This window comes from Trachinotus anak, unplaced genomic scaffold (genome assembly GCF_046630095.1).
Source record: "Trachinotus anak isolate AG129_WGS33_773 ecotype Australia unplaced genomic scaffold, CSIRO_AGI_Tana_v1 ptg000005l, whole genome shotgun sequence".
NCBI classification, from domain to species: Eukaryota; Metazoa; Chordata; class Actinopteri; order Carangiformes; family Carangidae; genus Trachinotus; species Trachinotus anak.
Genome location: NW_027273856.1, coordinates 20193015 through 20213441, shown reverse-complemented (window position 1 = coordinate 20213441; position 20427 = coordinate 20193015). Strand labels below are relative to the sequence as shown.

Here is a 20427-nt window from a genome sequence, read left to right as displayed (position 1 = left end):
GTGTTGCATAGTGTAGAAAACACTGTTTGCAACCGGTAAATTATCAGTTGTTTTGAAGTATCAAAAAGCTCAAAAAGTCAATACTCCCCAAGGTCTTGAGGAGTGCGTGTAAAGTCACAGAGTTATTGATGTCCAGACTTTGGCTACTAAAAAATATTTCAATTAAAGGAAGCTACTGGGCTTACTTCAGTCCAATCCAAGGATATAGTTATCATACCTTTATTGTGTTAGGATATATCTGAGTAAGATGCTTGGCAAAAAATCCCAAAAAGGAAAAAGAACGCTGTCTGCTTTCAACCACCACACCACGGGTCTTTCTCGGGGCGTGTATACCTCCCTTTCCAACCAGCATTGATTGGCTGTGTGCCTGAAGTAAGCCCAGTAGCTTCCCTTTGTCTAAATTAACTGTTTCAACTTCAAGAGCACCGTGCATTCACCTGGGGATTTGCAACAGCATAACTGTGAGCACCTGGTATTTCTCTTTGTAGTTTTTGTCAAAGAATATTTCATTTTAGTCACAAAGCACAGAAAGTGTCTATTTTCTTAAACAGATGTCTGAAACCAACTCCGGCGGGGCAGAGTCTAAGGGAGGGTGTGGAGGGAGGAGGAGACATGAGGCAAAGATACTGTGTCAAGTAAAAACGACAGGTGTTGCTGTTCTAAAAACAAGTTTTTGTATTCTGACCCAGTGATTTAACCTTATCAACACAGTCAACGGTTGGAGCAGCAGCAGAGGCTGTGACGCACACAAACTTCCACTCTCCGAGGATACCATTGTCTCTGAGGTCCACTGCAAATAAACATCCTTAGAAATGATCAAAAAACTCCTTATTCAGTAACTCGCCTTAGAGTTTTCTTATTCACGCACTCGCACATGCGTGGATAAGATTTTCTGCAGTATAAGAAGTTATCCAGTCATAGTTGTCTGTACATTCATTGGCACATTGCAAACAGTAATTGCTATAAACTAATCTGACATAGCTTTAAATGGTGCAGTTTGCCGAAATATAAATAAAAATCGAAACATGGCTGTTTTGAAACCTGATGTTTAAATGTGCTGCTCCTCCACTTTGACGGGAGACAGGGATTCCTGTGATGGTATTTCAGGCACTGGTAACTGGAAGCAGACCCAGAAGCTGCTGGAGGGATAACATATCCCATCCAGCTTGAGGAATGCCTCAGATGGAGCTGGAGGATGTGGCCAGGGTAAACGTGGACGTGTGGACTAATCTACTAATGGTCCAGCAGAAGACCTCGATCAGCATAAGTAATGGAAAGTGGATGGATAACACTGGTCAGTTAGTCCTGACCAGTGTTATCCTGTTTAATGAAATCCTAGACTCTTAAATGGCACTTAAAAGCACCAGCCTCCCCCTTCTAACTAGTTTATTCTACCGTTCTTCATATGGGTGAAATACTAAAATACCGAGATGAAATCTCACTGGAGTATTAGTGAGATTTCATCTTAGATTCACATAAAAGTCACTGAATAGAAGTGACGCTATCAAAGGCTTAGTTTCAGGTCACCTTTTGCTTTAATGTGCTTTTAAAGCCAGGACACACAGCTGCACACATACACATGGTCACACATGTGCACACACTCTTTCTCAGACAGTGACACACACTCTTCTGTCCTCAGGACTGCAGAGATCTCATTTAGATAACTCTCCTGATCTCTCAGTGCCTCCCAGAGTCACCCTTTCCCTGCTATAATCATCCATTATGTTACCACATCAGGAGACAACAGCAACTTTAGCTGATCCTTATACTCGATAGTGAAAGATCAGTGAGAGACTTGAAGGCCTCGTCTGAATCTCCCTTTCACAAATTCTCTTTTGCAGTGATTTTTGATGTTGCTAAACTTTACACCACCAAAGAATAACAACCTGTACTTTGCACTCAAATACTTTGCAGGAATGATCATTTATCTCACTAACGAGCATTTGTCTTGTGACAGCTATGATGTAGTCGTCCATTAGTCAAGTGGAGGGTGCTGTATTGATGCTTTTAAAGTGTCGGGTACTTAGCATAGCCAAATCAGCCTCCACTGCCATAATTCTAGTTGTCTCTTTCTCTAGTTAGCCTGCACCTCCCCATCTCTAGAGCACTTGCATTACTCCTCTGCATGTGTGTTTGTGTTTGGCTGGGAGAGAGTGAGTGAGAGAGAGAGAGAGAGAGAGGATAAGACCCTTGAAGGAGGCATGTGTATTTATATCCACTAGTACTTGCAGAGGGGTGTGTCTGCTGCACAAGTGTTTTAACCCAAACACATTCTCTCTCCCTATGAAGTTAAAGCAGTGGGCTGGTATCAAAACCCCATAACATGCAGTATGGCCAAAGCAGGCAATCTATAGATGCAGATTTTAATTTGATATCATTTTTCATAGTTTAGTTGTTATAGCAAAGTCTGGCTCATTGGATGCCCCGTCCTATTTGTGTTAATCATATCACATGCAACATAAGCATGGCTTGTTTTGTCAGTGTATTTTACTTCATGTTTGGAGACTTGTTGTTGTCTAATATGACAACCTTCCTATCCTTAGGATTGTATTCAAATACAACTAGTCCATAACAACAAATTCATTTTGTAGGAAATGTAATCCCTCAGGATAAAGCTACACAGCAAGGCAATGCTTATGTTGAACATATCAAACAGCTCAGTGCCAACACAAGAATGTTCTCAAACAAAAATATGAGTCCTGTTTGTTTTCCCTACAGTATTAACTCCTGCGACTAAAGCAAGATTAGTGTTTTCACTGCTTTTTTATTATAACTCTTGGTCAAGGTCAGACAAAGATCAAGTGTTTTAGTAGCCTGAACATGTGGGACACAGGACGTGAGCCTCAGTCTCTGATGTCAAAGCCCTGCTTTTTACACCCAACCATCCAGCCCGATCTCCTCCCTGTGACCACTGTGATTACATATGTCACACTTTGTAGATTGAAAAACATGCTCTTGATGAAGGCAACCCAGGCAGCAATTACATTTCCCCAAAATATATTTGTAAATTAGTAGTATAGACATGTATTTTGTAGTGGGGTTAAGATTACATCCTGAAAAATGTATTTAATGCCTTCACTAATCTTTGCCAATGGCTCATTGGTCATTCATGAAACTTATGAAAACGACTTGATGAGAGATGATGGATCTCTACTAAATCTCTACTTTTTGAGTCGAAACAAAGATGAAGAGGAAAGACTCTCTACAACATACGTCCAAAAAAAAACTAATAGATGTCCATCATATTGTCCTCTGTGTGTTTGAGTTTTCCTCTGAATATTTCATATGATATGAGCTGTGAAATGATACAATGCACTGTGCTGCACTTAAGGGAAAAAAAAATGTTGTGCTCACAGTCAGGTTTCATTCAGAGAAGCAGATAAATGTCAGTCTTTTGCTTTTATCAGCAGTTTTCCAGCTACTCTTTTTTTGAACAGGCCATCGACTGTTCAGTCAGAGTAGTCACATTGATTGGCTAGAAAGAGTCACAAGTTCTACTTCTTGTCAAAACATAGACAATGTCAGTGACACAACTGGCAGACAACACTGTAAAAAGTGTTCATTTCTTCAGCCTCTCAAAATAAACTTGTTCAATTCATTTACCTTTTTTGTAATTTGGCCCACAGCCTTGCAGAGGTGCACTGTGTAATGTCCCATGCCGTGCCCGTTCCCACCTTCACTCAAATGCTCTGTCTCTGAAATGAAATTACTGTACAGTGTGATGCCGACAGCCTCGCGCTTCTTGTGTGAGTGTGTGTTTGCCCTCAGTGCAGGGCCTGTCTGTGGCTGCCACCGCTAAATGTCCCCTTAGAGTCGGCAAATGGCCAGACTCTGTCACCGCCGCTGACTGGACCAGCTGTTTCCTTCTCTTTTTTCCATCTTATCTCCTCCGTCACACTGTCTGTCTTCCTCTGTGTGATTTTCCTTCTGAAAGAGGCAGTGATAAGGTGCCTGGTGGTGCAGCTCTTGACACCAAAGTTGATATCCTCACAGGCTGGCATCGGTGGGAGACATTTTTGTGTGTGTGCTGTTTGACAGGGCACAAACACCATCCTGTGGACTGTGGGAACACAGAGGACACTTGCGCTCTCTGTTGTTTTTGTGGTTCTGTTGACAGACCGACAAGTGGGAGGAGGACAGTGAAGGTCAGAGGGTGCTCAGTTTGGGACGCGGCCGGTCAGACCCAGTTAGACAAACAATGAAAGTAAAATGGGATGGGTCTGGGCTTAAGCTGTCTGGCCATGCCTTGGCCCGGGCTGCTGGCGTAGGCACTTTTTCGTACCCTGTGCATCTCACATTGGGAGTTATCAGAGCGTGCAGGCAGGGAGAGTCATAGCAGCAGCAGGGTAGCAGTAGTAGTAGCAGCTCACTGGGGGCTGCAAAGGGTCCTGGATCTGACCTGATTTGTCAATTCGATGACTTCACTGGTGTCCCTCCTCTGGGGAATCATTGTCTTATAATTCAGCAATCATGGTTCAAGCAGGGGATTTGGTGTTTCATGTTCCGTTGAAAGAAAAAGGAGGTGCATAATGGATTTATCAGGAGCGCAATTTGACTTCAAAGCCCATCTGAAGAGGCTCTGATGTCCTGGGCTGCCTCGTCATGGCTTATCCAGAGCATTTTGATTGGTTGAAAGACACCGTCAGTTTGTTTCCAGGTAAGAGCAGTGATTTAATGAATATGGGTTGAAACAAAGAAACGTAAGAAGACTACCAGGATGAGAAATATTCACGATCAGAGCTTTCATTTCACATGCTACAGCTCCCTGATCATCTCAAGTCTTTAAACATGATGTGGGTGAGGATGTTACAAACTTCTCAGCATGTTGTAAATACAGTGCGCAAAGGATAAAAGGCTTCTTCTTCAGCTGAAGTTGTTTACTGCTCTACAAATACATCAACAGGGAATGGAAGGTGAAATGCATGTCTCTGTTAACAGTTTTTGAGTCAATTAAATCATCTGAAGGAGCGAGGTCTGGAGAGAACAAGTGAATGCAAATGGGACAGAGCTGAACAGCAGACAACGGCGCAGGGCATGACAGAAGAGGCGAGGTACAACTGAACGGAGACACTAATGATCGGGATGCAGAAGCTGAATTGGTCTCACTTTGTGCAGTTTCTGTCATTCAAACCAAGCAAAGGTGCGCTGGGAAAGATGATAACACCTTGAGTAAAAATGTACCATCAGGTTTTATTCCTTGGCTCTAAAACATTTGACCTTTTAATTAGATTAGGAATTCCTCCTCTTCCCTGTAGCTGCAAGTGAAGAAGAGAACATTTCTCCTCCTTTGACTTGTATATCAGAAGGAATTTGTGTCCTTTTCATGTTGCATTTTAAATTATGTATGAAATGTATTTGCATATTTGTGCACGAGTGAGTGCTCTGCATCTCAATTATGCTTCTAAATTACAATCTAAAGGATACAAAATTAATGTGGTGTTTTGAAAACACACGAATACGCCAAGCTGCTGCAGAGCGCTAACATGCGCTTAGGAACCAAAAATAGACACGTTATACATAGTTGACACAAACACCAACACACACATGCACAGAGTCCCTGTTTTGCTGTAGCATGGGGCTGGTTTCAGTGAAAGTGTTTGTCCGTTGAGGTGTTGTTGTACAAAAGGGGAAATGCCTGTGGAGGCTCAGATGGTGACAGATGGTTTGGAGACAAATCAGCCTGGGAGTCGGGATCTCTGCCCTGGGACTAGTTGCCCCTTTAAGTATGTTTGTGTGTATGTGTCGTTATGCATGTGTGGGTGTGGGTGTTCTTTTGAACCGCTGTGTGTTTATGTCCAGGTTAGTATTCAGTATGTACCCATGTATTTGCATATATCTATGCATGGCAGAGCATATTTCTGTTACGTGTATGCAGGATGTTAAACTCATGGTTTGTGTATGTGTACATGGGGTTATGTAATACTTCTCGTAACAACACACTCAAAGTGACAGGAACATCAACATGTATTGCTTTCACATATTTAAAGGGCACATATTCATATGGCAGAACAATCTACATTTGTAGTCATTTAAGCATCACTCAGCTGTAGAGCCCTTAGAGCTGTGGCTTGTGAGTAGATACGATATACTCACAGATAGACACACACACAGCTCACCTTGGTTTTACACACGCACTGTAGAATAATGGAGTTTCATAATGTCTGCCATATATTACCAGGTGCAATTTCTCATCAGAGTGACATTGTTACTCTTTGGCAGAATAACCTTGCAGGCATTAGTCTGAAACTTCACAAAGTGCTTTACAATCTGCCCATAAATTACAGCTCAAGAGGTGCTTATGTGGCAGCCAGGAGAAGTTGTGCAGTAAGTAGTTCTTCTGGCCTCTGCATGGAGGCAATTCCCAGAGGCCTCTACACTTAAAGTACATCTCAGTCCAAACCTGTTTGGACTGTTGTGAGAGGGCAGCTGCTAAAAGCTCTGCAGAAGCAAGTTTGGACTGTTTGAGTGCATAAGCATGCAGCTCCATCTGCTGTCTTACATGCATTCAGTGGTGCGTATGTGTGCGCACATGTGTTGTTGTGTCTCTTAGCAGTTGAGCTTGGCCTAGACGACTTAAGCCCTACTAGCCTCTAATAATCTCATTCCCAAGATGTACCATCTAGGTCAGGGGCTTCCATCTTCTCTGTGGCTGCAAACAGACCACAGAGAGGGCGGAAAATGTTCCAATAATGTTTTGTCTGTTATGAAATGAAAGTTTAATTAAAAAAACAAACAAACAAAAAAAAAAATGGCTAACTAGCATAAGCTATTGCTGACGTACAGTTGAAAACTCCAGTTTCCAGCTACGTTGTTTTAAAATGAGAACCAGTAAAATGGTGTTACACAGATACATGATGGCTCCATACATTTTTCGTGTATTGGGTTGAGCTAGTCAGAATTAAAGTACAGTGATTTTAATGGCATTAAAACATGTTGTTAAAATGTCTTTCTAACACAGCCCTTAATGATTTGATGCATGCTTCACTAACAAGAGAAAAGGATTTGGGAGTTTTGCTAAAAAACACACAAATGAAAATTTGGAGATGCTGGACAATTAATGTCCTCAAACTACATAAATAATGATCAGGACAGAGCTGTTAACATTACTCTAAACTCTGGCTTGGCTCCCACAGGGTAGATGTTTCATTCCTGAGCAGGTATTTTTCTAACAATCTGTGACCTATAAAAATAATGTAGTACGCTAACGATAGACCCCCTGCCTTTCGAAATAGCACTAAGATTGCTACTGAAAGTATAGTAAGCTAGTTAGCTGGACATGCTCGTGTTTGCAGCTCATAGTAGACAAACACATTCCCTTTCTTGGTCTTGACTTGTGTAGTTGGTTTTATGAAGGCTCATCTGGTTGGCGTGCACATACGGTGCAAAGTTATCCTGAGCTTTCCCACCGCTCATACACAGTGTTTTTAGACCCAGTCTCAGCATCAGATCCACTGCACTATAGATCTGGTTCATAGTTGGATCCAGCATTATGGGATGTGTTTTTGTTTTTGTATGTATATTGCTCTAAGGTAACAAGGGCTTCAGCTACTGTGTGTCAGCTGGTGATTCATTGCGAGGCTGCGATCAAGCCCTATATTAGTCACCGCGTGTTTCACTGTGGTGACTGCAGAAAGCAACTTTATCGTTGGTATTTACAAAATATTTGAGCGTTGCCTTCTGTTAGACTCCTCCTCTACCAGGGGCTGTTTTATAGCCTCATCCTTGATGTTGTCTTCATTGACTTTACTTTAGGAATTTCATTTCCAATCAGCCTGACGTCAACATGTTGGTATTACATCCTGCAGAAGCCATTTCATGCACATGGTCTAAAAATAGTAACAAGGTCACTCACCTTGGGTCAATTTGTGGAGGTTTAAGTGGACATCTGCCAAAAGTGGAAAGGGTTGCTGACATGTCCGTGTTGCATAAGAGATATGTAGCTCAGCACAAAATTAGGGCTGTGGACTGCATTTCTTTTTGCTGGTTATCTAAGGGGATACCTGTGGAGAGTATTATAGTCCTGTGTTTTTGTGAAGCAGACAATGTGATGGACCAAGGAAAAGACAAGCATAGCCTGTATATCTTGCATATTTTTTTTTTATTTCTCACAATTGATGCAATACATACTTGAGTGAGTGCTGTGTAAATGCAGAAGGCATCGGTTGTGTAAACATGCCTGTGGGAGGCGCTTTCTGTCTATGACTTAACGCCTTTTTGATCCAGTATTGAGCTTTCTAAAGGCAGAAGTGTCCTGCACAGTAATCTGTTGTGCTATGATTGTGCTGCACTGTATGCTTCACAAAAGCCTTAAGCCTTCTTAGCTTCCATTCTCTCTCCATCACTCGTTACATTTATGTCTCTTTCTCTTTTTCTTGTTTCCCCTATCTGTTGTTTTTTAGATCTCTCCTTAATCCCCCACCATGCTCCCCCACCCGGCCACCCATCAATCTATCTCTCCATCTTTCCTGTTTGAGGCCACTAATTTGGTCTGTCTGGCTCTCCTGCAGGGCAGCAAAGGAAATGATTGAGAACAATTTCCATAATTACATTTTTCCCCCTTGTCTGTTTAAAGTTACATTTAGAAATAAAGTCTTCTGTGACTTCTGTCATTGCATCTGTTCAGGAGATACTGCCAAGTCGAAAGAGTTAGTCGTTTTCACAACTAAATCTGATTTAGTGCACTGCTATGCAGACTCAATTTATACTTTTTAGCAGCTAACCTGAATGTTTGTCATATCTTATCCAGCAGCTGACAAACATTAGCATGCCAGGCTGACAAGCTTGCTACTCACAGTGGTAACTTAGCATTGTTTGAAAGGCAGGGGCATGTCATTAGCTAACTAGATTATTTTTGTGGGGTTGCAGTTTACATTAGAAAAATACTTGTTCAGGACAGGACCATCCACAATCCACAAAGATGCTAGTACATTAGTTTAAGATGACATTAACGGCTCTTTCCTGCTCTTTGTTTGAGGGAAGTTTCCTGGAACATGGAGCTGTCACTCTTTCTCATTATATCATATTAGTGATTTTCTTATTAAAAATGAATCAGCTAGAGACATTAAAAAGTCAGGAGGACACAGAGGTTTTAGCAACTTCACTTTATCATTAGCATTAGCTCATAGCTGTTGATAAAGCTGCTAAAATTTGCTGGCAACAGTTGTCATTACAGCCAAGAAATTTCACAGTTGTCAGGTGGAAATAAGAAGACTGCTTTTGTTTGCTTCTGTGTGAAATCCAAGTGGAGAATCTTCCTGTGTTATCATTGTAAACTGCATATGTGGTGTGCAAGGATGGAAAGCTTTACAGCAAGAGCAAATAAGAATAAGAATAAGCAGTTAGTTACACAGAGTTACTCAATGTGCTCTGAAGCACAATGACAGCCAGTGCAAATTATACATACATTTTCATATTAACACAAGCAGCACCATATGCTTTTTTTTTTTTTTTTGAAGATTCAGACATTGAATCCTTAAGTGCTTTTGCTGAGACCCTCCAAGGTATTTACTCAAGTGGTGGTGTCTTTCTTGTTTTGTGCATAATGCACATGCACAATCCATGTACCCCACTGGGAAATGGTCTCAGACTTTTGGACCCCACATAATGTAAATGCAGGTATGAACCAGCACAGCAAACATTATCTGTGCAAAAGCCATAACAGAGGGGGAGAGAGAAAATAAGAAAGGGGGGCGGGGGGAGGATGACTTTGTTTTTCTCTGAGGACAATGCTTCCTAGAAAGGAGAGACACAATAGACTCCATTCACAGCCGCACCAACAACAGCATGACATTTTGTTCCTGTGACTGGACATCATACATCCACCCAAACCACCAATACCACAGTGGGATTTCCACAGTTCCTTTTGGTCGTGGAGTAAAAGCACAGACAAGAGCAGTGCAGATTTAATGCATGATGTTCCACTGACAGTAGCGACATGCAGAATAAACCTCTATCAGACCTTACATAAAGATCCCACAGTTCTTAGTTGGCATAATTTTTCTTCAGTGCATCTGAGCTAGTTTCCTTCTTATGTTTGTGTTACATAACCAAAGTGGACACTTGGTTTTTCTGCCATGTTTGGGCTTTTTTGCTTGTTCCTTCCTTGTTCGTATCCTGCAGCATTATAAGGCTTAACATGCATGGAGCAGCAGAGTACATGACAGCACAGCACAATATAAAACATCTCCAATTATTCAGTATTAAACTGGCACTTACAGCCAATCAGTGTGGCTGATCTGGGATGCTTCAACCACGCAGCTTCCAGGCATGGAGTGCAAAGCCTAATTAATTGCTTTGCTGACTTTATAATAACCTGAATTATCTTTTTTTTTAATTATTGCCTGACTTTATATTTGCTGTTGTGTAAAAGTGTTAATACCTTTGCAGATAGACAGTGTGCTATCTGTGAGGCTCAGCATTAGAGTGAAAGGCGAGTGAGAGATGATTGCTGAGATTTGTAAAGGTCCTGATTCATATTTGTTGCTGCACACATTTTTTTTTTTTACTTTCATGAGATAAACAATTTTCATGGAGCTTTTTATGGTTTGCTTGTTACATTTCAAAGGTATATTTACCAAGTCCACCAGCTGTATTTTACATAAACAACTCTTTACATGGAAGTATCATTAATCAAAGTTCTGAGCACCATATACAGTATCACCTGGAATGTGATTGTTATTAATGACATCTTTAAAAACCACTGAACAATTCATGCTCTTTACATGTCAATACTTTGATACATTTTTGCTTGTGCTCTGATGCAACAAAACAAATGTCTATTAAATTGTATTTTCAGAGGAAAAGTGCACATTTGATGATGCTGTGCTGCAAACCAGATTAATAACACACTTGTCTGCATCCACTCAACCTGATGTAGTGTCACACCTCCCATATACAGTAAAATATAATGAATACATTCAAGGTCATGGTGCTAAACAGGCTGAAGTGGAGCACAGACTGAGGAAGACAGATTGGGGAAAAATTGCCAAATGAAAAGCGGTAACTTGCACTGCCTTTCAAAAAAAGAGTAGCAGTGCACTAATGGGTTTCTGAGAGTGTTAACCTGTGCTCTCTTCCTTGGTTTCCCAGGTTTGCCAGGGTTTTCCAGCATGTTTGGGAAGAAGAAGAAACGGCTGGAGATCTCAGCTCCGTCTAACTTTGAGCATCGGGTCCACACGGGCTTCGACCCGCGGGAGCAGAAGTTCACCGGGCTGCCTCAGCAATGGCAGAGCCTCCTGGCGGACACTGCCAACCGGCCTAAGCCCATGGTGGACCCCTCCTACATCACCCCTATCCAGCTGGCACCAATGAAGGTAGAGTGTGAATGGACATCAGGCCTGAGCACTGGGGACAAATCAGTAACATTTCCTGTCTTATTGCTCGACTCACTTGCATTTTTGTGCTTCTTCATCCTTCTGGTTCTCCCAACACTCTCACCCTTATCCTTCCTCTCCCTATCCATATGTATAAATTTAAATTTGAACAATCGTTATTTCTTCCCACAACTGTCCTGAATCTGTTCCTTTTAATTTCTATCTTTGCATTCTCACTCTGTGGAGCTGTTTTTCTCCTCTTTCGCTGTCTCTCACCACTCCTGTTACATTCTGTTGTCCTTCCTCAGAGGGAATATAGATAATTCTCCAGTGCCATCTGGCCACTTCACACTATTCAAATTTCCATTTCGTATATGAAATTATAGTCATATCATTGTAAATGATATTGCTTTAAACCTGCATTAAGCAATTTTTTGATATTAAAGTGACATTGAATGATTCCTTCGTAGTGCCTGACTCACTGTGAATTACAGCTTAGTTTATAAGTTCATAACATTTATAAGAAGAAATAAAATTTGAATTCATAAGCAATAAATTCAGCCCTTGCTCACATCAATACACTGTCACTAGGAGACATGTTCATGGTCTCTTGGATTCTCACTTTGTCAAGCCACCTAATGATGATCTCTTTACTGTGACTGACTCCAGTCTGCTGGCCACTTTTCAGCAAAAGTTGCAGTGTCTCACTTTAACAGCCGACTCAGTCCTCTGTTGCTTCTTGCTGCTTTTAGCACATTATTTTGGTTCTGTGGCTGCACATAGACTGTATGGTTGAGTCTCACCACTCCCAATATAAAAAAGATCAACACCAAATAATCTCTGCACTACCTGCCTAACCTCAAAGCAGCTGAGAACTGAGGTAAACAAAAGGATCAAAAAGTAGAAATCTGAGTCTCTAAAGACTGAGATAAAGACTGAGACTATTTACTGTAACAGGCCTGGTCAGCCATTGTTGCATGTTATACCCTATTCTGTTAACTATCAAAGAAAAACAAAAAGATGAAAACACATTCCAGTGATTATCACTTAGATATTTACTCCAGATTTAAGACGCACTACTTCAGGTCTGCAGACACACAACTCCAACAAGCTGCTCATTGTCTCTCTGTGTCCATTATGTTAGTAGGCAAATGTTTTCTAACCATGAGCTCTTGATTAACTCATATACCTTCTGCCCCCTGCTGGTCAAAACTTGCGTAATGCAGCTTTAAAGGCAGTGCCTTACTAAACTTTGCCACAGTCATCAAATACCGTAATGCACACTGGTGTTTCTTTTCATTTGGTTCTGTCTTTCTCTCCCCTGCGACTGTGATTGTGTGTCTCCTCTTGTCTCCGAACCTTCTGAGTGTCTCCTCTGATGTGTTGTTGTTCATTGGTTCTTCTTAACATATCACATCAACATATTTGATCAACTGAAAAAAGGATACAGCTAATTATAGTCACTTACACACTGGAAGATTTCTGTGCACCTTTCTCTGGGTTGTAGCAGAACATCTGATTGTTTTTGTTTTGTAAGGGCCTTTTCTTGCACACTGCAGGTTGTATGAGGCCTCACAGGTCTTCACAGGGTCACTGCTTAAACCGTTGCTTTTTTTCCCCTCCATTGTACTGTCTGTGGTCCCATCTTACTGCTTGTGTGACCCATATTCAAACCTTTCAGTGGGCCAGTGCCCGTCAGCTTTGAATCCAGGACCCTTTGTCTTGTGTGTGTTAACAACACCTGCTTACTCCATTTTTGTTGACCTTGATAATCCTCGCCCCATAGACGTCTCACTGAAGATGATATATAACGCTGCAGCACTTGGTTGCATTTGAATACATCTAAAACAGTGACACTTAATGCACTATTGTGAGCATTAACGATCAAGCTAACTTGCACATTCATCTTTGAGGAACCACTTACAGGTCTTGCTGACAGGAAAACACGTGCTCAGACATCCACAAAAGTCCTGTAACAGAGAACAGCAATATGCCACAGGAGATATCTCTGAAGAGGGGGAAACAAGAAAATAATTCTCTTGCTCTCTTCACAGATATCTCCCAAGAAAGTCCGGTCATCCGAAACGCCGTTGCCCAAAGTATGACACCCTCTTCCCTTCTGTTTTTAATCCCCCCTTCTGTTTTTTTTTCTTTTTTTGTTGGTCGCTCTCACACAGTCACAACTCTGCTGTTTTGTTTCCACATCTCTCCTCCGCTGCCTGCTGCCATGCATTCAGGTGGAGGTGGTGTGTCAGCAGGAGCAGGGAGGAACACTTGAGAATGACTCCACACATGACATAACTACATTGCTCTGCCAAGTCTTTTCTTAGACTTCATCTCCACTCTCCTTTTGTTTCATTCGCATGAGCCTCCCCAGAAAAGACTAGATTAACTGTAGCAGCATGTTCCCTTGTTTCTCCCTTTTGCTATGGAGCGCCATTGATAATGATGATGATGTTAATCATAATGATGATAATGATGATGGTGATGATGATGGGTGCTGAGATGTGAAGTGCATGTTGCCATGACAACTGATTCTGCTCTGCTGCAGGCCACCAGAAAAATAGGTCATAAAGGGTTTGCACGTGTTAGAAGAACCCTTCCTACAATGCACCTCTTGAGCCAAACCAGCCTATAGCCTGGACGAGGCCTCCTCTCCTCTCCTCTCCTCTCCTCTCCTCTCCTCTCCTCTCCTCTCCTCTCTTAAGGGAATGAATCAAAAATCAATGAGTTGAAAGACTGTGATATATCCTGGATGGATTGCAAGCAAGTTTTTAAATTTACACCTCTAGAATCTGTTTTACAACCCAGAGGTAGATTTACTGATGACAAAACTACAGAGAAAGTACAAAACAAGTCAAGACTTGACATAGGAGGCATGGACATATTTACAAGTGCAGAACAAGAGAGTAAAATTTATATTTTTCTATGTTCATCTTGAAGTCTGCACTCAGTTTGCTCCAGCTGTGATGCCAATTTCTGAGCACTTGAGAGAGTGAGAGTGTGTTTGCCAGCAGTTTTTAATTAACAGGCTCAAACAGGACAAGCACATATCATCTGTTATATCTTTTTATAGCTCAGTATTAAATTAACCAATAATTGAAGAGGTGGACAATGAAATATTTGTCCTGCTCCTCTGTAACCAAAGTCATTGCAATGCCAAATCCCAGGAGTTAGTTTCTAATAGAAGCATATCTCAAAGGGAAAAAGATGTCAGCACACAAAAGTCATCATTTGTAAAAACTTAGGCATACTCGGAACCCAAGAAGGACCAACAATTTTGTTGAAAAACAGTAGGTATTTTATAACTTTAGTCACTACCAGGATAGAGTGACAGGAGAAAATAACAGCGTGTGCAATATGAAAATCACCCTGTCCTCCCTTCAGGGAGAAAATCCCATCTGAATAGGGCTGTAGTCTAAGTCTTTTTAGAGAAACAAAAAAGCTAAGAAACCACTGTGGACAGTAGTTCGATGTTACTTAGAAGTCAGGGTCACTTCACTCCCACGTCAAATCCAAACAGTCCAGCGCAGTGGCAGCGTGTGCACACAAAGAATACAGACTAACAAATTTGTGAGTGAGCCGTGTGTGTGTGTGTGTGTGTGTGTGTGTGTGTGTGTGTGTGTGTGCGTGAGAGTGTGTGTGTGCGCAAGTGACCCTGACTCCCAAGGTGGGCTGGGTTATTTATAGGGTCTCACCCGTGGCCTGATATCCTTCTTCCCTGGTTGCCCTGACACTTGATTGACACAGGGCTTCCACTGCTTGGCAGAATCCCCCAGCTCTCTCTACTAGGAGTGTGTGTTAATGTTGATGTGTGTGTATGCACACACCAGGTGAGCAGGGATGAGGTGATTTCCAGTCTGGCAGACCCCCACTGCTCTCCTCACCAAACAGTACGGAGGGACAGAGTACAGTAAAAGGTCGATATGGTGTGTTTGTGTGTGTGTGTGTGTGTGTGGATCTGTGTGTGCATGCACATAGAGCAGTTAGACAAGGGGTCGGCACTGTCATCATGCTGAAATAACTACTACCTCTGCCCTCTGGCTTGCACGCTCATCGTTTATTCACAAGGCTTGTAGCCTTGTTGTCAGACTGCTCATCTCAGCTGAGCATTAGTATTGCTTAAAGCTTTGGCTCTCATCTCTATTCTCCCCCCTCCCCCTCCACCAGCCCTCAGCTCACATGCTAATCCAAAAGTTTAGCCTAACACCATACCCTAACAGCCTTTCCATGTTTTTAACATTGTGCTCTTAAAGCTTCTCCATTCTGACAATTTGAAATATGTTAGTGTGTGTGTGTGTGTGTGTGTGTGTGTGTGTGTGCGCGCGTGCGTACGTGTGTGTGTGTGTTGGTGCAGGAGTAATAGCACTACAACTACTGTACCTCCATGCAAAACATCTTCATTTTTGCAGTTCTTGGTTTGATGTTGACGTGCGTGGTTCAGTTGTGTGTGTATGTGTCGGTGAGTGTGGGTGAGTGGGTGTGTGAAGCAAGGTTACATGTGTGTTAATGTGTTGCATTCATTAGCACCAGCAGGGGCTTTGCTGTGGCTGTTATTAATGGCAGTCTCATGTTGCACCTTGACTTTAAAACCCTCAAATTGCCGACTCCTGTGGAGCTGAGGAGGTAATTTACCATGATGGCGTGTGTGTGTGTGTGTGTGTGTGTGTGTGCTTGTATATGCGTGTGTGTGCACGGCATATGAGGGCACGCATGTGTGTGTCCATGTGGGTGCTTGGACCTGCTAATGCTATCTCCTTGTTCCTATTTGCTCATGTTTCCTCAGCCCTGGGCCAGTGCGAGATGTTTGGGTTCTTGCAGATGAGAAACAGAACGACCTGTGTAGGAAAGGTCACATGTAAATGCGAAGAAGTTTCGTGTGAGCAGATTCTTCTTGAACTTCTTGAGTTTCTTGTATTTTCTACCTCAGTTGAAGATTTTGTTCCCTCAGTTAACAGGTTAACAATTTCCTCTGCTTGTGTCGTTTTACTACTTTGCATTTGCATACAATGTGTTGAACACAAGAAGATTTATATTCTACATAACCAACACTGCAATCAATTAGTAGTGTTTAGAGAATGGGTCAAAGCCATAATAACCTGACAATATAACAGTGACAAAATAATGAGCTCAAGAAATAAGCTGGAAGATGGGCTTGGACTCAATTAACAACAGAGCTGTTTTAATGGGATTCCATTAAACAGCAGCAGTAAAGTTTATGTCCTTTACACAAGGTCAGGACAATGGTAAACAATGGCAGATTTTTTCCAACTCAGACAGAAAGACAGTAATATACTGAGTAAAGACGCATGTACTGTATAGTGGTGTCAGTGTGCTGCAGAAAGAATAATAAGAAACTGTATTTGTTTAGCACCTTTCACACAAGAAATGCAGCACAAAGTGCTTTACAACAAAGAAATTACATGCACCAGGTGTATCACACTGAAAGATACATAAAATGAACATAAAATCATGTTAACAACCGTAATGTAAACTGAGATGGAATAATAATGAATAATAACACAAAAAGAGAAATAAATAAATAAATAACTAAAATAAGTTAAAGATGGATTATATACAATGCATTAAATCAGTAAGAAACCTTTCTTTTAAACAAACAGCTTCTTTGTTCACTCTTGTATTGAATGGCACCTCGGCTCTGAGGCAAACAGCGCTACAGAACCTGGAAAAAAGCTGAATGAGAAATCTTTGTTGATTTTCACTTTTCCTCCAAAGCATGTTTTATTTTAAAACCATTTAAATTCATTGTCTTGATCCCACGGTGATCAGACAGCCTTCAGGGTATGATCATCAGCATCAGTAAACCAGTTAGAGAAAAGGAAAAATGTAACTTGTAAGGATTTCATACAAGACCAACTCAGAGCTTATTCCTCTTAATGCTACTGCAGCTGTAGAAAACACATGGTAATAAGTGAACCTGGAGGGATCGCAGGAACGACATGTTCCCCTCCTGAATGAAGCTCAAATTCACCCTGTTATCTTCCAATATCTGAGTTCCTTCTTATTATTCTCACAGCAAATACAACAGAGCGCAAACTGTTTGTTTTCTAAAAATAAAAGCTGAGTTCGTCCATTTTCAGCTTGAATTATGTATATTTTGACACTTTACGCTACATTATGGCTTCATAATGATATCAGTTTCAGTCTCACACTGTGTGGGTGGGAAGTTAATCTGACAATGGTTTAAGGGCTTGAGTGGATCCACAGGTTTTCCACAAATTAATCAGATAAGTGCAGTGATGAATTGGGTCACTTAAAGAGCATACAGACAGTATGGAGTGCATCCTTGTTGCTCCAAGGTTATTAATACAGGTCAAAGTAAGATTTTCTTACTCTTAAGTGAAAGTCAGAGAAGATGGCATGAGGCATCATGTTGGTACTAATGAGTAAACTGGTATTTGAGAGAGGTGTTGTGTAGTGTGACAGCTGCTGAGGCTGCAGAAAGGGAAGCATGTGGAAAGTGAGAGTACGACGCGTAGGGTGTGAAAATCACTGGTTTGCATTAGAGCTAACATTTACGTATGTACTTGGATTCTGTGCTGAAGCAGGCCCGTGCATATGAATCAGATATTTGCATAATGATGTTTTCTGCAATAAAGACTTTGAGGTTAAATCCAACCTCGGAGAGACTAATTTTCAGATACAGCAGTTCTTGATGAGCAGTGTGTTCCAGGAGCTATTATGCAATGAAGATGTACTTTACATTTTGATGTGCCTCTGTTCCTCGAGCCTGTCTTCTCTTACTCTTCTCCTGTTTGTGATTTCTGACATTTCCCAAAATGACTGCTGGCAGCCTCCAGAGTCTGTGCCTAAACTTCTTGCATTCAGCTGTGGGTTACATGTGCTGTAGGTAGTGTAGGTGGAGAGAGCTCTGGTGATATTTTAGGTAGCTGAACATCGCTCTGCTGTCAAACCCATTATATCTGCACTGAAAACCTTACATCACATCAGAAAAAGAAATAATGCAACAAAATGTACCCAGATTTGTATGGTACATTGCTAGCGAATGTTATTCAACCAGCCATAAAAGTCACTTCAGCAACTGTTTCCACATTGGACATTCAGTTCAGGTCAGACAAGGTTGTCACAGTGAGACAAAGGAACTGACTGGCACAGTAAGAATAACAGCACGTGACAATGGGCATGACAGGCAACTGGTACAGCCCTACTGTAAATGTCAGTGGGTCAGTTGTGGCACAGCCACCACAACCCCCCCACCAGCTTACCAGCAGGTGACAGAGGAGGAAACTTGATCATTGGGTGTCTCAGACGGTGGGTCGCTGTGGGTGTAGACAGCCAGACTTGCAGTCGATCCAGCCTGGATGCAGCTGCAGCCAGGCAGAGCTTCTTACCATGGTGGGGGGGCAAGGAGCGAGCAGGAGGACTGAGGGGCTGAGGGAGCCAGGGAAGCCGGGGCAGCTGAGGAAGGTGGTGGCTGTGATGAAGACTGAGGAGACGGTGGTGTTTAAACCCCAGGCACAGACGATTCATAAACAGTTACAGGTGGGGTGTTCGACTGTTTCTGTTTCTCGTGAGCCAAGACTGCATGCTGGTATGCTGGCTATGCAGATTTATGTGTGCAACAGATCTCAGCTCTCACTGCCAGCAGTTCCCAGCACTTAGTGAAAACATGTTAGACCAAACACTGATGGTGCAGGTAAGACTGTAACTGCTCTCCAGAGATCAGGTCTTTGAATGGTCACATGTTTTTGTTGCATTTTTAACACTGAGCTGTGTCATTCCAGGAGGTGTAGCTGCACAGGGAGCAGGTTGCTTCCTCATGTTTCTTGAGACAGGGCTGGTCTGTGCTCTGAGGGCTGCATGGCAGAGTTATTTTTGTAGCTTTGCTGGGTTTGCTGTATGTGTACATATGGAAACGGAGCTTAGAGAGATAGTGTTTCTGATTTAACAGGGTCACCCAGTCCTTGCTTCAGGGGCAGAAATGCAAACTTGTGTCTTTATTGAATAGGGAAGTGGGCTATTATATTTTGACGTGCACGCACAGCATTGCTAATTTGAGGAGGCATTTTATTGCAGTGTGTATTAATGATACTGGGTGAGCTCCAAGGCAGTGGACTGCGGGGATCTCTAACACGTCTCCTTGTTAAAAGTTATTGTAGCCCAAAAGCAAATCAGATTTTCTTCTCTTGTTTTTCTAATTTTTTTCTAAATTTTTCTAAGAACATAAAATAAGACAGTTTTCCCTGATAATGTTTTTACAGCAAGTGCCTCCATAGATACAGATACACACACACACTCACACACACACACACACACAGGGTAGCATTTCTTAGCTTGCTCTGGCTTGTCATGCACAATGACTGTAGCTTTCATTCAGCTTCTTAATGAACAGAAAAGAAAGTTGGACGCTGTGATCAATATGCGTTTAATTTCAAGTTTAATCTGCATTGGACTCAGTATATATTACATTCCATCATACATTGATCCAGGTTGAAATTGGTCAAAGCAGGAATAGACCTGAAAGAAAATAACTCCTGATTGATGTGTGTCTGTGCAAACACACACACACACACACACACACACACACACACACACACACACACAAAAGCAAACAGATAGAGAGAGCATCTGTCTTTCTTGGCACTGAGCTGAAGTGGATGGCATTGATTTAGACCTCTCTCATTCCTTCCTCCACTCTGCTCCTCCTCCTCTGCTTTCTCAATTTGTCTTCTCTCGCGGCTGCCATTCACAGTCACACTCTGCAAATCACCTCTCACGGAGGCTTCAGAGCCACAGTCGGCGGGGGAATTTTGGCTTTCAGTAGCGTGCGCCGTACTTTGCCAGGGCAGCTCAAAATGTCCTGGCTAACAACCATCCTTCAGTGTCTGAATGTGGGTTTTTTGGAAGGACATTTAAGCTGTGAATTTTAAACAGGAAAGGATTGTTGCAGGAAATAAATATATGAGATAATTGGTATGTCATACTTTAAAAGCTGCAAGTTTGTAACGGATTGCCAGTGCTTCCCAATTTCTTGATGAGAAATTGTGGGGTGACTCCTCAAAATCTTAATCTTCTTGAACACATTAAGAGTCTTTGCCCTGTGGAGCGAGTATAAATGTGCTTTTATTACTCT

General features: G+C 41.9%; 1 protein-coding gene across 5 annotated transcripts in view; it reads left to right on the top strand.

The window, feature by feature from the left end:
- Positions 1-20427, top strand: part of pak5 (p21 protein (Cdc42/Rac)-activated kinase 5) — a 65667-nt gene that overhangs the window by 20170 nt on the left and 25070 nt on the right. The window contains exons 1-3 of one of the 5 annotated variants that reach the window (XM_071478814.1): positions 4141-4657; positions 11089-11312; positions 13367-13411. In XM_071478814.1, the coding sequence (XP_071334915.1) occupies positions 4603-4657; positions 11089-11312; positions 13367-13411 (324 nt within the window). In that variant the 5' untranslated portion in view covers positions 4141-4602. Of the gene's footprint in view, positions 1-4140; positions 4658-11088; positions 11313-13366; positions 13412-18413; positions 18837-20427 lie in introns of those variants that run through there. The other 4 variants (XM_071478816.1, XM_071478815.1, XM_071478817.1 and 1 more) reach the window with 4 other exon arrangements.